We start from the raw sequence: 13,497 nt of genomic DNA, 5'->3' as shown, positions 1-13,497 counted from the left end.
TGGACAATGACAATGCTGGAAGATTTTGGGTGATGTAAGAAATGAATCTGTTAAGATCATTGCCACTAACATCAGGGGACTCGGGTGGATTGGACTTTAATTGACAAAGCTTTTAACCTCAGAATACCAGTTTGATAATGACGATTTGACGACGTTTTTCTTTATAATGATGAATAGGGTGATTCCTTTTATTTTGCTTTTATTTAGATTGCTTTTAGATTTACATAAAAAGTAATTCCCCTAGAATTCCCTAACGTATTTTAACGAAATTTAATGTATTTAGCGAAATTTAGTAATTAGTAACTTTCTTTTAGTAATTTAGATTCCTTTTATTTGTTTGTTGTTGTTTCTTTTCTTCTTTTTTTGCAGATACCAAATTTCCGAAGCATTTTGTTTTTTAAATTTGTTTTCAATGTAGAAATGCAAACACATTTTTGAATATTTTTATTCGTATAATTTATGTAAATAAATTTATATTTTTACTGCAATGAAAATAAAGATAATGATTGTTTTCTCATTAGGGAAAATGTTTTTCTAGGTCCTGAGGTGGTTGAAACAGATCATGATGCGGACAGTTTATCTTCCAGCCCTTATATCGATATCGATATTAAAGATGATTAAAGACTCGCTTGGTGTATTAATCAATATCTGCAAGTTCTAAAAAAAAAACAATAAAAATATCGCTTGCATGCTGATTCGAAGAGGATGAACAATTCGGCGGTGTTGAATCTAAAGTTCCATGCTGGTTGATTTTGGTAATCCATTTAACCGTTCTATGTAATTAATTTGCCTGATAATTTGATCAGTTTGTCGTATGATCATAAACTGCATCTTTTTATGTCACCCCTCCCCCTCATTACGAGCATCTAAAATATTATAATTAATTTCCATAATCCAATATAACCATATCAGCAATATTTCAAATTTTGCTTGTGTGTTGGTCAGACGGCCACGAACAATACCTCTCTACTTCTGATAATCCTTTACCTGTTCTATGTAATTAATTTGCCGGATATTTTGACGGCACCTTTTCTTTTAGTAATCCATCCTCCGCCTCCATTTAAAAAATTATAGTAAATTTGTATGATACAACACAACCAAAGTATTAATATTTAAAAAATATTCATTGCATGTTGATCCGGTGATCACGGATAATTTGAATGTGCTTGTGGTAATTCAATTAGCTGTTCTCCGTTATTAATCGGCCGGATAATTTGACACAACATTTTTTTAAGTAATCCTCTAGTTTTGGCTGAATTTTTAATCAGGTTTCTGTTTTGAATTTAGGGACCGTTACTATCGCAAATAGCATAACTAAATATGGAAGTCTTTTTCATTATAAATCAAGTTCGCGATTACTAATTCAACTCTTAACTAACTTAACTGAATTAGTTAACCCCTTAACTAATTCAAACAATGAAATGTTATTGTCTCTCTTTTTGAAAATTTTGCTTCCAAACATACATACTACTCTTAATTTACGTGGCAGCCCTGGCCCATAGATATGACACCGTCAGAATGTGCGATTGTGCAAATCCCATTGTGATAAACATTTGAAGCTCTCCTACGACAAGTAATCCAGTTTATTAATTTTGGAAAAAAAAAGAATCCTGATTATGTTGTGTTATATTTAATTTGTGTGATATTTTGAAGAATATTGTATTTTTTTTCACATATCCCAATTTTGTCGCATTTTCTTCAATATATCGTAAGTTCGTATGAATGATATAGAATCTTTCTTATGTTGTGTGATGTTTTCTTCCATTCGTTTAAACAGGTGGTATTTAATAACCTTTTTATACCCCTGTTTGATCCAATGAGTTTCAACCCCATTTTTTTTATTCTTTCTAAGAACATTGATTGAAACAAAAAATTGTCAGATCTTTTTCGGGATGGTAGGGTTTTGGTATAAAAATAAAGAGTAAAAATAAAGAGTAGGGTTTTGGTATAAAGACAAAGAGTAGGGTTTTGGTATAAAGATAAAGAGTAAATATAAAGAGTAGGGTTTTGGTATAAAGATAAAGAGTAAAAATAAAGAGTAGGGTTTTGGTATAAAGATAAAGAGTAGGGTTTTGGTATAAAAGATAAAGAGTAGTGTTTTGGTATAAAGATAAAGAGTATGAGGAAGTGAAGTGTTAAAATCGTTTGTTTGAGTGAACGAATAGGAAATAGCTGATTTTTCGCTAGAAACGGCTGAGGGACCAAGTTGAGACTTTCTTTTAATTTTTTTGTGGAAAAGGGACTTCATATGCAATTTGTTGGGGAGAATGGGACAAGATGTTCTTCCTATGATTCTTACAAAAGAGTATACGTTAGGGGATTCTGGAGGATTTGCTTTTTATGTAAAGCCAATGGGAAGGGGGTAAGAGGACTTTGAATTTCTGTGCTGGGGGGGGGGGGGGTGGAGGAGGTGAACATTTTGACTCTGGTTCACCCAAAAGTGTATACATTTTTACTTTTTCTGCCTATTTTGCAACAGGCTTTCCTTCGAGTGTGAATCAATTTTTTCACGTACGGATATACAAATGATTTTCAACTTAGCAATTACTCATTACACCTATGGTATTTTTCGTACTCTGTATGTACCCTTAATTTTGACCTATTGTGAGAGGGGGGTTAAATCAATATTTTTTTTCAGTGGTACGGGGTCACAACCGAAACCAACGACAACAATGAATTTTATGTGCCATTTTAAATGGTACAATTCCACTTCATAATTTTTCTGCCTAGACGCAAAGTAGACTTTTTAAAGATGCCAAGTTTTTCTATAGTATTTAGAGCATCTATAAAAAAATAACGAGAATATCCTTTGTTGGGATGGAGGGAGATATCTACTCCCTATGGTATGCCCATAGCTATAGCCATAAGGTGTGCCTGTAAGGAGGCCCTAAGTCGCTTGACTTTTTTCTCTCAAAAGTGTGAATAATTAGCCTTTCTTGCCCTATTTACACCCGCCCCCTAAATAGTCCTAATTTTTCTGCGTGCAAGGCTGCTTGTTTGTTTTCTTCTATTGGCTGTGAGTAATCTGTATATGAAATATATTCATGTGCGTTCTTATTACAAGATAGATGCTGGTCCTTTATTCTTTTATTTATTTTTATCGCCTGATTTTTTAATTCCTACTTGTTTCGAGTGTGTATTAAATTGTATTGAATTTGCTTTCCTTCTGTTGAAAAGAATTAATGATTTAAGCCTTTTTTTTTTTTTTTTTTTTTTTTTTTTTTGCGAAACTCTGGCAAGTCGTCAAATATGTTCTATTTGTTTGGGCATCTAGTATTTTTTTAAATAAACATAAATTGCGTCTTTTCTTGGGTATTTGTTTTGCATTTCAAGATTTTTTTTGGGTTTTTACGAAACCCTGGCCAGTCGTCAAATATTTTCTATTTGTTTGGGCATGTAGTATTTTTTAAATAAATCTAAATTACGTCTTTTCATGGATGTTTCTTTTACATTTAATTTTTTTTTTTGCGAAACCCTGGCAAGTGTTCAAATATTGTTTATTTGTTTGGGCAAGTAGTATTTTTTTAAATAAACCTGAATTAGGTCTTTTCTTGGATATTGCTTTTGCATTTCAAGTTTTTTTGCTTTTTGCGAAACCCTGGCAAGTCGTCAAATATTTTCTATTTGTTTGGGCATGTAGTATTTTTAAATAAACCAAAATTGGGTCTTATCTTTGATATAAATTTTGTATTTCAAGTGTTTATGCTTTTTGCGAAACCCTGGCAAGGCGTCAAATATTTTCTATTTGTTTGGGTATGTAGTATTTTCAAATAAACCTAAATTGGGTCTTTTCTTGGATATTTCTTTTGCATTTCAAGTTTGTTTTTTTGGGGGGGGGTTTTGCGAAACCCTGGTAGGTCGTCAAATATTTTCTATTCCTATGGGCGTTAGTATTTTTCAAATAAACCTAAATTGGGTCTTTTCTTGGATATTTCTTTTGGATTTCAAGTTTTTTCGCTTTTTGCGAAACCCTGGCAAGTCGTCAAATATTTTCTATTTGTTTAGGTATGTAGTATTTTTTTTAAAATAAACCTAAATTGGATCTTTCCTTGGATATTTGTTTTGTATTTCAAGTTTTTTTGCGAAGCCTTAGTAACTCATCATATATTTATTTTTTTTTTGGGGGGGGGGTAGGTAGTGTTAATTTTCTCATCGTATCTTGTGAAATCGTATCTTTTCTCATAAATTTCTTTTGTAGTGGGTGCGAAAAAAAGAATTGTTTTTTTTTGTGAGTCCACGGAAATCTTCAGTTCCGGCAAAGAAATGGTAAAGCTTCTTTTTCATGGCATTATTTAATACTAAAGTTATAATTATGTTTAGAGTTACAATCAATGTTATTTATTATAATTTTGCATGCATTAATATATTTAATGTTTTCAAGTTAGTTACGAAATGATTCTCACGAAGCGAAATGTGAGTGCTTATGAAATTTTCCAGGATATCAATAAGTTTCTAGAAACATACGCCTCTCAATATATACGCCTTTCTAATAGGATAGTCTTATTTTACTTTTACATGGTCTCCTTGCAACTGAATCCTGATACAGCTCAACTCCCGTTTTACTCAATCCCTGTTGAACACAACCCCCATTTAACTCAACCCACGTACAGCAATATCTTGTTCAACTCAACCCCGATATAACTCAATTCCTGTGTAATTGAACCATCATTTAACTAAACCCTCGTGCAATTCAAATCTTAGGTTAGTTTATGTCAAGTTGCCTGAACGGGGGTTGAGCTGAATGGGGATGGAATGTGTTGGGTTAAATGAGTTTTGAACCGCAGGGAGATTGAGTTGAAATAGGGTGGAGTTAAACGGTGGTTCAGTATAGAAAATAGTAATAGTACACCGTAATTTATGATCTTTTCCAAGGTGTGTTCTAAGGTTTATTTTAATGTTTTATTCCTATTTATAGAACCTGTGTTTGTGATATATCTTTTTAAAGATGTGTTCTGTATTAACTCATTTTCATTTCTTTTTAAGATGCATTACGTAAGCGGATTTTTATTGTATTTATTTTTTTTTTATATGTGCCAAATGCAATATTTGTTAATGTTGCTTCTTCCTGAAACTTAGCTTGTGTATGCTTTTCAATTTATACTGTTGTTTTGTTATTTAGTGTGCCGTTGATGGTTATTTGGAATAAAGCGTTTTGGAATAATTTTATTTTTATCATTTTTTTTCACAATTTTAGTTCTTGGTTTTTGTCTTTGCACCTGTACTATTCTGAAGCTCATAACAATTTCAATGCTTTAAATATTATGAAAATTTTGACTTGGTACATTAAAAAACAACTGTCGTATTGACATTTTGACTGACAAATTCAGATGGTTTGAATTGGACTTGTTCAGAGTTTCAGAAACTCATATTCCACGGGTAAGAAAAATGATATTAGGTGATAATTCAATTCATTTGCTCAGACAAAAAGGATAGGGTACATAGACAGGGAGTAGGACTCATGATGAATAAGGAAGCTGCTAAGTCTTCTTTAGGTTAGAGATACTAATAATAGAATACTAATCGCTCATTTTAAGAAACATGAAATTAGGTGATATTCAATTCATTTGCTCAGACAGGAAGGATAGGGTACATAAACAGGGAGTAGGAATCATGATGAATAAGGAAGCTGCTAAGTCTTCTTTAGGTTAGAAAGGTACTAATAATAGAATAATAATTACTCATTTTACGACTAAAAAGTGCAAGGTATCAGCCATAGTAATATATATTCCCTTATAACCGACTGATGGAGATAGTAGTGGCTCAGATTAATTTTACCCAATTAAAGGATTTTACTGTCCAGGCTGGTAGAAAAAGGGATAGATGGAATCCCGGCTTAGGTAAATTTGGGTTAGGAAGGGAAAACAGCAAAGGCTATAGACTGCTACAATTTTTTAGGAATAACTGTCTAGTTATAACTAATATTATGTTTGGCCATAAGATGGTCCTTAAGTTAACATGGTACTTACATGATGGTAAGACGGCCAACCTTATTGCAGTAAAGGTAATAAAGTAAAGCCATTATCTAGTATGTCTAGAGCCGTGATTCCCAAAGTGGTCCAGGTGGCCAACAGGGCTGCACGGGAAGCATGACGGGGGCCTACCTTGGTGTGAAAATGGGGTTCGCAATTACTAAAAGGGGTTTCACAAAAATTTTTTCTTGTTTCGACAGTGAATAACTAAAATATCGGCTTGGCCAATATAATGTTTGGCCATAAGGTGGTCCTTAAGTTAACATGGTACTCACATGATGGTAAGACGGCCATCCTTATTGCAGTAACGGTACCAAAGGTAATAAAGTTAAGACATTATCTAGTAGTGTCTAGAGCAGTGATTGCCAAAATGGTCCAAGTGGGCCCCCAGGGATGCACGGGAAGCTTGACGGGGGTCTACGCTGGTGTGACCAAAGAATGAGGGTTCACAATTAGTAAAAGAGGTTCTAGAAAACGTTATCTGGTTTCGATTATGAGTAACTAAAATGTTGGCCTGACTTCGTAAAAACTTGCATATTTTATATTCGCTACAACGTGCCGAGACTTGCAAAGCACTGACACTTCCTTTACCGCCTTTTGCAACGCTTGTTTAGACGTGCAAAGGGACGAAATATGACTTGTGGCGAATGTGCTTGCGATCTTGCATGAACTTGTTTGATTCTTCACCAATATAAATACGAATACTAAAAATAAATGTTTTTGATTTGTTTCCGAATTTTTGAAAAGAAAAGTAAAGTGAATCGATGTTTGTGTTTGTCAGTATCGGAAAAAGTAAGTAATCACCTAAGTACCAAAGTAAAAGTAAGTGATCAATGAAGCATTATTATTGGCACGTGTTCGACTTGTTTTGGATCTAGAAATTCATCAAGAGTTACTATATGCGAAAAATTTGAAGACGGACACGAAATGTGAATCAATATTTATTGTCCTGAGTGATATTTCTCAGGAAAAATCGATTCCATTCACAAACGTTATTTCGGTGGTAGTAGATCGGCTCCTGTCATGGTCGGTCGATATCGTGGGCTAATAAGCCATCTTGAAAAAAAATTATACCTGAGTTAACTGCAATTCACTGTGTCATCTAGTCATCACTGACGACATCTACTAGCGAAAAATTTGAGTAAGAAATTGCACCAATCATTTCAATTTGTGATTAATCCAGTTAATAAGATAAGAAGCAATGCATTGAATACGTGTTTATTTGCCCAATTGTGCGATGAAAACGATGAAGCATTTCAACGATTGTTCTTACATACTGAAGTACGCAAGTTATCTAAAGGGGCATGTTTAACAAGATTCTGCTCAATTTTTGAATCAGTTTCTGGAAATTAAAGATCCAGATTTAAGAGAAAACCTGATCAATCCGAAAGCAGACATTGTGTATTTGACATATTTGTTCATTTGACAATTACAAGGGGACAGTCTCAATTTAATAAAAGCAAAGGGTGTAATTTCAGCTTTTCTTTAAAAATTGAATTATATGAAGCAACTATTAGTTGGCGTGAATTTTCCATATTTTTAAACTTGTCACAGGTAGAATGCCTTGATGAGAATATTTAGACATAGGTTCAACATTTAATGGTCCTGCATGATGACTTCAAAATCAGATTTGAAGATATTCTGACAATGGAAATACCACCTTGGATCATACATCCATTTGATGACGCGGTATTGGAGCTCACAGCAGAAACAAATCATGTGCGACCTACACAGCTAAGTTTTATAAAGAAAATATGTGAAAATTTTTGACTTTTTTGACTTTTATTTACATAATAAAGAAAATATAATCTTTTAAAGATATAAATCACCACGCTCGGGAAAAAATTAAATTTGCTAACCCGTAACGATTAACAACATAAACATTCCTACAAGCATCTTAAATTAATAGTAATAATAAAAAAAGGGCTGCATATTTATTGAGAAAAAAGTTCCAAGAATGTTATAGGAATGATAATATGTATCATAGGGATGCCACATGCCAGCCATACTGTGTAAATAATGACGAGGACCACACTGCCTTTCCATCACAAACATAGAGTCCTGGTTGAACTTCGCTGAGGTGAGGATGCTGGGACTGTTTTAATAACTGTTCATTTTAGTTTTATTGATTTTATCCTCTTGTAAGTTGTTTTTTCTTATTTGTATTGCTGGGGACGGTCCTTGGACATAGGGCCGAAATATTCATTCTAATTTGTTTCCCACTGTCTTAAAAAACTCCCTATTTTACTTCTTGTTTTTGGTGTTAGCCATACTGTGCCACGGTTACGTGAACTGACGTGACGTACCACAAGGGGGTGGCTTGAGATAACACGAACTGAGGGATTTAAAGCATGATTTTTATCGCGAAATTTTCTGAGAATGGCTTTTAAATGATGAGGGATGCCAGAGGGTGCCGTATACCATCCATAGTATGTTACGGTGGCCTGAATTGCGTTGGACCAGCACATGCTTATATTTTATCCTTTATCAGCTTTTTCTCGTTTTGTTTTTCCGTTGTTGAGTTTAAATTATTATTTTCTGTGATTTCATAGATTTATAATATTTTTTCTTATTGCTAAAACTAGTATTTACAATAAAAGCCTGTCTCTTGTAAAGCTAGTTATAAGGCTCTTAAACCAAAACAATTGCTGCGAGATTACAGCATCCTCAATGAATCTAACAAGCGGTGAAACAGATAATCATGTAGAAAATATTCCCCGAATCAAAATAACACAAATTGCGTTTTGGTCCAGCTGGGCCGTCTTGGATCAAGGTTTCCTGAGAAATAGATGCATTAAAAGAAAATGAAATCTCAAAGGAAAAATCTTGAAGAATATGAAATCTTGGAGGAAAACCATCTTGAAGAAAAAATGCCTTGAAAGAAAAATGAAGTCCTAAAAAAATATCTTAAAGTATTATGTTGCAACTCACGTGTCCACCGTTATTACGTAATTCCCATGTATGTGCCGTCCTCAGTTACAATGAAGGATTCCTCACGGTCCCTGAAGAAACAAGTCTTATTGCCTAGCAGCCAAAGAAAACATTTACACAAGTAAACAAACAATCCACTATTACGCGGCAAACAGGTGTACTATACCATTACAACTACACTATAGTATTGCGTAAGACCCAAGTGTTTGCAATAGCCTCTTGAGGGGCTAGTAGCTCCAGTAGCATACCCCCTAAGTGTCTCGTGGTGTGTATTATAGGGATACTACTTAAATCACTCGCTATAGTGGTCACAAGTACAAAGGGTAAACATTATCGGAAAATATTAAATTAAAATTTTTTGGAGATGGTGAACAACTTTTTATTTTTCTACGGCTGGGGGGGGGGGGCTATAACATAATATTTTTTGTATCAATATTTTTACATCGTTTTATCTTCGACAGATTTATTGGAACAAAATCCTCACTAGATTTAAATTAAATTTACGACCATCTTCACTATCTTCTTATGACATAAAATTGTTCATGTTTCCTTTACATTGCTGATATTTCTTTGTTCGCAAGTTTATTGGAGCAGCCCAACTAGCCGCCCACACTAAGAAAATTCCTAGGTCCGCCCCTGGTGGGTGGGGGGGGGCAGCTTTTGAAATCACCAGGAATTCGTGCTTGGCAAGGTCCAGCTAATGAAATGAATTCAATGCCGGTAAATTCAAAATTAGGAGCTTTTGTCTATCTTCGAATGTAGGTTTGCTGAATTTTGTTAATTCCGCTAAATTTTGTCCCAATTCTTTAAGACCGGCTCTTGAAATACAAAGTTCTTTTAATTAGAACAATAAGAGGCTTTTCAAAAAGTACTTAAGACTTAAGCGTAAAGAATGAGGTTTTAAGGAGGGTGCGACCCCCCTCATATAGCTAATAATTTCTGCCCCTTCCCAGTTTTAAAAGTTTCTTAAAAATTTCATTTACCTGGCTCAGCTATGTTCCAAGACAAGAAGCCCCTAAAATAAAACTTTATCCACAATGCCTTTTAATCTTGATCTGCCGGATGAATCCATTTACTGGTTGAATCATTAACGGATGTTTTTAAGGCAATAGGGAAATTTGAAGGGGTATCAAGTTTTCTTTCTCATATTTTTAATGTGATGACTCAAGTAATGACGTAGAAACCTTGTACCCGTTAATAAACTTTTGAAACTCTGCCATAATAGATAAACTGCCGCATGTTTCAAATGTGCATTCTCTATTTGGGCTTAAAACAGTGCATTGTTTAGAGTCTTGGTTGTGTGGTATCTGTCAATTCGTATTTAATTGGGATATCTGAGTAAGTAGGCTAGGCCTAAATTGGTTAATCGAATCTTAGTCTATACAAATTTTGTTAAGATTGCAATGTAAGTACGGAGTGTGTTATAGTTAGGGGCCTAGCTCCAGCATTTTACTGGGGGGAGGGGGGGGGGGGTGGGTAAATTTATAGCAAACAGTATTACTGGCTTTTGTATAAAGTGAATATACAATTTGATGCCTTTTTTTATGCCCTTTACCAATATAATAATCGCTTCTCCCGGAAATTCAGATTTAAGGACTTCTTGACCTCTTAAAAATGACCTAAATATGGGGTATAAAAAGGGGGTGAAATTCTAGTTAATTGACTTCTTGCTATCTCGGAAAGGGTTTAGGTTAGGATAATGGAACTTTCAGGGATGGGTCTACAGGCTAAAGTATGTCCTGGGAAGGTATTTTGAAGTACCTACCTCCACTCTTTGTCCTTCTAAAGGGCCCTGACCCTTGATGACCTTTAAAAATACATGTGTTATAAAAGTGAAACCTTGCAAAATAAATCTTCTGCTTAATTAAAGTACAACAAAATTGTTTTCAGCTTCATAACTTTGGTCAATCCCATTTTATAAGGTATTAAAGATATGCAAAATACATTTCCTAAATTAGGCTATGAAAAAAAAAGAGAACATTGATATGGCTCAACATTCTACTCAAATAACAGGAAATGCATTTTCAGAACTAAAGGCAGAGAAAAAGCAACTAGTAACTGAAAATTAAGGTAAAATGTTGTTTTGTCAAAATTTCAATAGGTATAGACCTGTCATGTAAACAAATTTAAGGACCCTTTAGAAGGAGAAGGAGTGGAGGTGGGTACTTTAAAATACCTTTCTGGGACATACTTTAGCCTGTAGACCCATCCCTGAAAGTTTCATTTTCCTAACCTAAACCCTTTCTGAGATACCAAGAAGTCAATTAACTAGAATTTTACCAAAATAGGTAGTTCCCTGAAAGTTTTACTTTCCTAACTTAACCCCTTTCCAAGATAGTGAAAAGTAGTCAAACTAGATTTTTATGGGTAAAATTCCAGTTTTTACGGTAATTTCACGGTAGTTCTACGGTTTTTTAATGGTAGAATTTTACCATTTTATCTTTTAAGGAATAAATCCAGGACAAAATCAAGTCTGAAAGCCGAGACCGAGTCCTTTGATTTTGAATTAGGCTAAAATCAAGGGTAAATATATGACTATTCATATTATTGATTTACCAATAAAGCGAACATACGACTCAATACCTTTCTTAGGCTCTTTACGAATAAAATAATCGCCTCTATCGCAAAATTCATATCTGAGCACTTTTTGAGCTCTCAAAAATGACGAATTTTCAATGAAAGTAAGAGTTATCGGTCGTTTTCCGACAAAATAATACTACATTTTCTCAGTGCCAAAATCATTTATAAGGTTAGTTCGGGTTAGGTGAAAAAGTGCTTAAATTTGAATTTGCGATAGAAGCAATTATTATATTCGTAAAGAGCATAAAAAAGGCATCGAGTGGTATGTTCACTTTATTGGTAAGTCAATAATATGAACAATCGTACATTTACCAAATCAAATAGGCCTAGTTGCTAATTGCAGAAAAAGTCAAGACAGTCAGTCCGAGTGAGTGTGAGGCAAATCCGGCATAAGTTCATTTTAGGAATATGTAAAAAAGGTATCATTTCACTTGTTGATAGATAAGTCTGTCAGGAATGAATCCAGAACCAAAATAGGCCCTGGAAAGATATTCCCAAGCTACTGTATCAACCCTTTTCTGATTTATAGGGCTTAGAAGATAGCATACATTGACAATTCTATACCCATCTGAATTTTCAAAAAAAAACTTTATATCCAAAGGTCTTAGCCTAGAATTGGGGCTATTGAGAAGAAAAAACGTTAAGAAAACAATTCCTACTTCGTAATGTGCTGACAAATTATGCTTAAAATTTTGAAGGCGATTCCCCGTAACTTTTCCCTCACGAAAGTAAAACAGTTCAAAATAGGGATGAAACCTTTTAATTGACAGTGAACAGATTAAAATTATTTAACTTATATTTCGAACACATGTACAGTGTTCGTCATCAGTTTTACTGCTGATCAGTTTCACTGTCATGGAAAGGCAGTGTGGTCTTCGAAGTTATTAACTTTTCCCTCCTTCTCCTCCCTCCTAATGTACAAATATATAGCCCCAATAATACATTTCCCATGCATTCTGCCTTGCGTCATTCTTGTGTCAACCCATGTGCCTGTAAGTTGAATATTTGTTGACATAATCAAGAAACAGAAAAACAGATGGAAAATATACAATTGGTACAAATATATACAATTTATGCAAATATATACACAATTAAAATTAAATTAAAATTAATTAATTAAACAATAATTAAACAATAAATTAATTAATGTTTAGTTTAATTAATGTTTTGTTTAGTTATTAAACAATATATGTTTAAATTATTGTTATTTATTGTTAATTATTGTTATACTATTATTATTTAAATTATTACTAAATTATTGTTTAATTATTAAACAATTAATTAATCAATTAATGTTTAATTATTAATAAATAATTAATTAAATAATATAATTAAACAATAATTAATTTTAAATAAACATTAATTAAATAAACAATTAAAATTAAGACACAATTAAATATATACACAATTTATGCAAATATATACATATTTGCACAGAAGGGAGGGGGATTGTAGGGTGTTGTGACATCTGTTGTGAGATCTTCGGTATATGCTAAGGAAACAATGAATTGTTTCCTTAGCATATTTCCTGATAAAATGTTTCATGGCTAATTCCTTTCAATAGCCCAAATTTTAGGCTTGTACCGAATTCTAAGCCATGTCAAAGGTTTTTTTTCCCCTGCTAAATTAAGAAAATAACATCACACATCTTTAAAACGTTGTCAATTGGAGTTGGGCCAAGGCATGAGTGTCACCCTTTTCTTGTGCCTCATTTAAGCAAGAGATATGTTTTGCAAGGTTTCACTTTTTTCACACAATAATTCTTTTAAAACTCATTAACCTTTGGAGGGAAAACAAGTGGAGGTAACAGCCCTCAGGCACCACCAAGGTAGGGAAATTAAATGTCTCTTCGGGAGATTATTAAGGCTCTGAATACATTCCTGGAAGTTTCATTTACCTAAATCAGTTACTTTCCAAGTCGGGGATAAGGCTTTAAACTAGAATTTTTCCAAAGTGGAAGAGAACGGAGAAGATTCTTAAAACCCAATTTATCGCTCTTCGTGACAGAATAGTCCCC

General features: G+C 33.6%; 2 protein-coding genes across 4 annotated transcripts in view; both read left to right on the top strand.

The window, feature by feature from the left end:
• LOC136039192 (dual serine/threonine and tyrosine protein kinase-like) overlaps positions 1-5,161 on the top strand; it is a 100,242-nt gene extending 95,081 nt beyond the window's left edge. For both annotated transcript variants that reach the window (XM_065722713.1, XM_065722714.1), the window contains exon 15: positions 539-5,161. In XM_065722713.1, coding sequence (XP_065578785.1) covers positions 539-621 — 83 coding nt within the window. In that variant the 3' untranslated portion in view covers positions 622-5,161. The remainder of the gene's footprint in view (positions 1-538) is intronic.
• A 4,954-nt stretch (positions 5,162-10,115) lies between these two features.
• Positions 10,116-13,497, top strand: part of LOC136039190 (apolipoprotein D-like) — a 37,355-nt gene continuing 33,973 nt past the window's right edge. Inside the window, exon 1 of one of the 2 annotated variants that reach the window (XM_065722711.1) lies at positions 10,116-10,238. The gene's annotated coding sequence lies outside the window, so the exon portion shown is untranslated. The remainder of the gene's footprint in view (positions 10,239-13,497) is intronic. The other variant, XM_065722712.1, reaches the window with a different exon arrangement.

This window comes from Artemia franciscana, chromosome 19, assembly GCF_032884065.1.
Source record: "Artemia franciscana chromosome 19, ASM3288406v1, whole genome shotgun sequence".
Taxonomy (NCBI): Eukaryota; Metazoa; Arthropoda; class Branchiopoda; order Anostraca; family Artemiidae; genus Artemia; species Artemia franciscana.
This window is presented reverse-complemented; position numbering and strand designations above follow the sequence as displayed.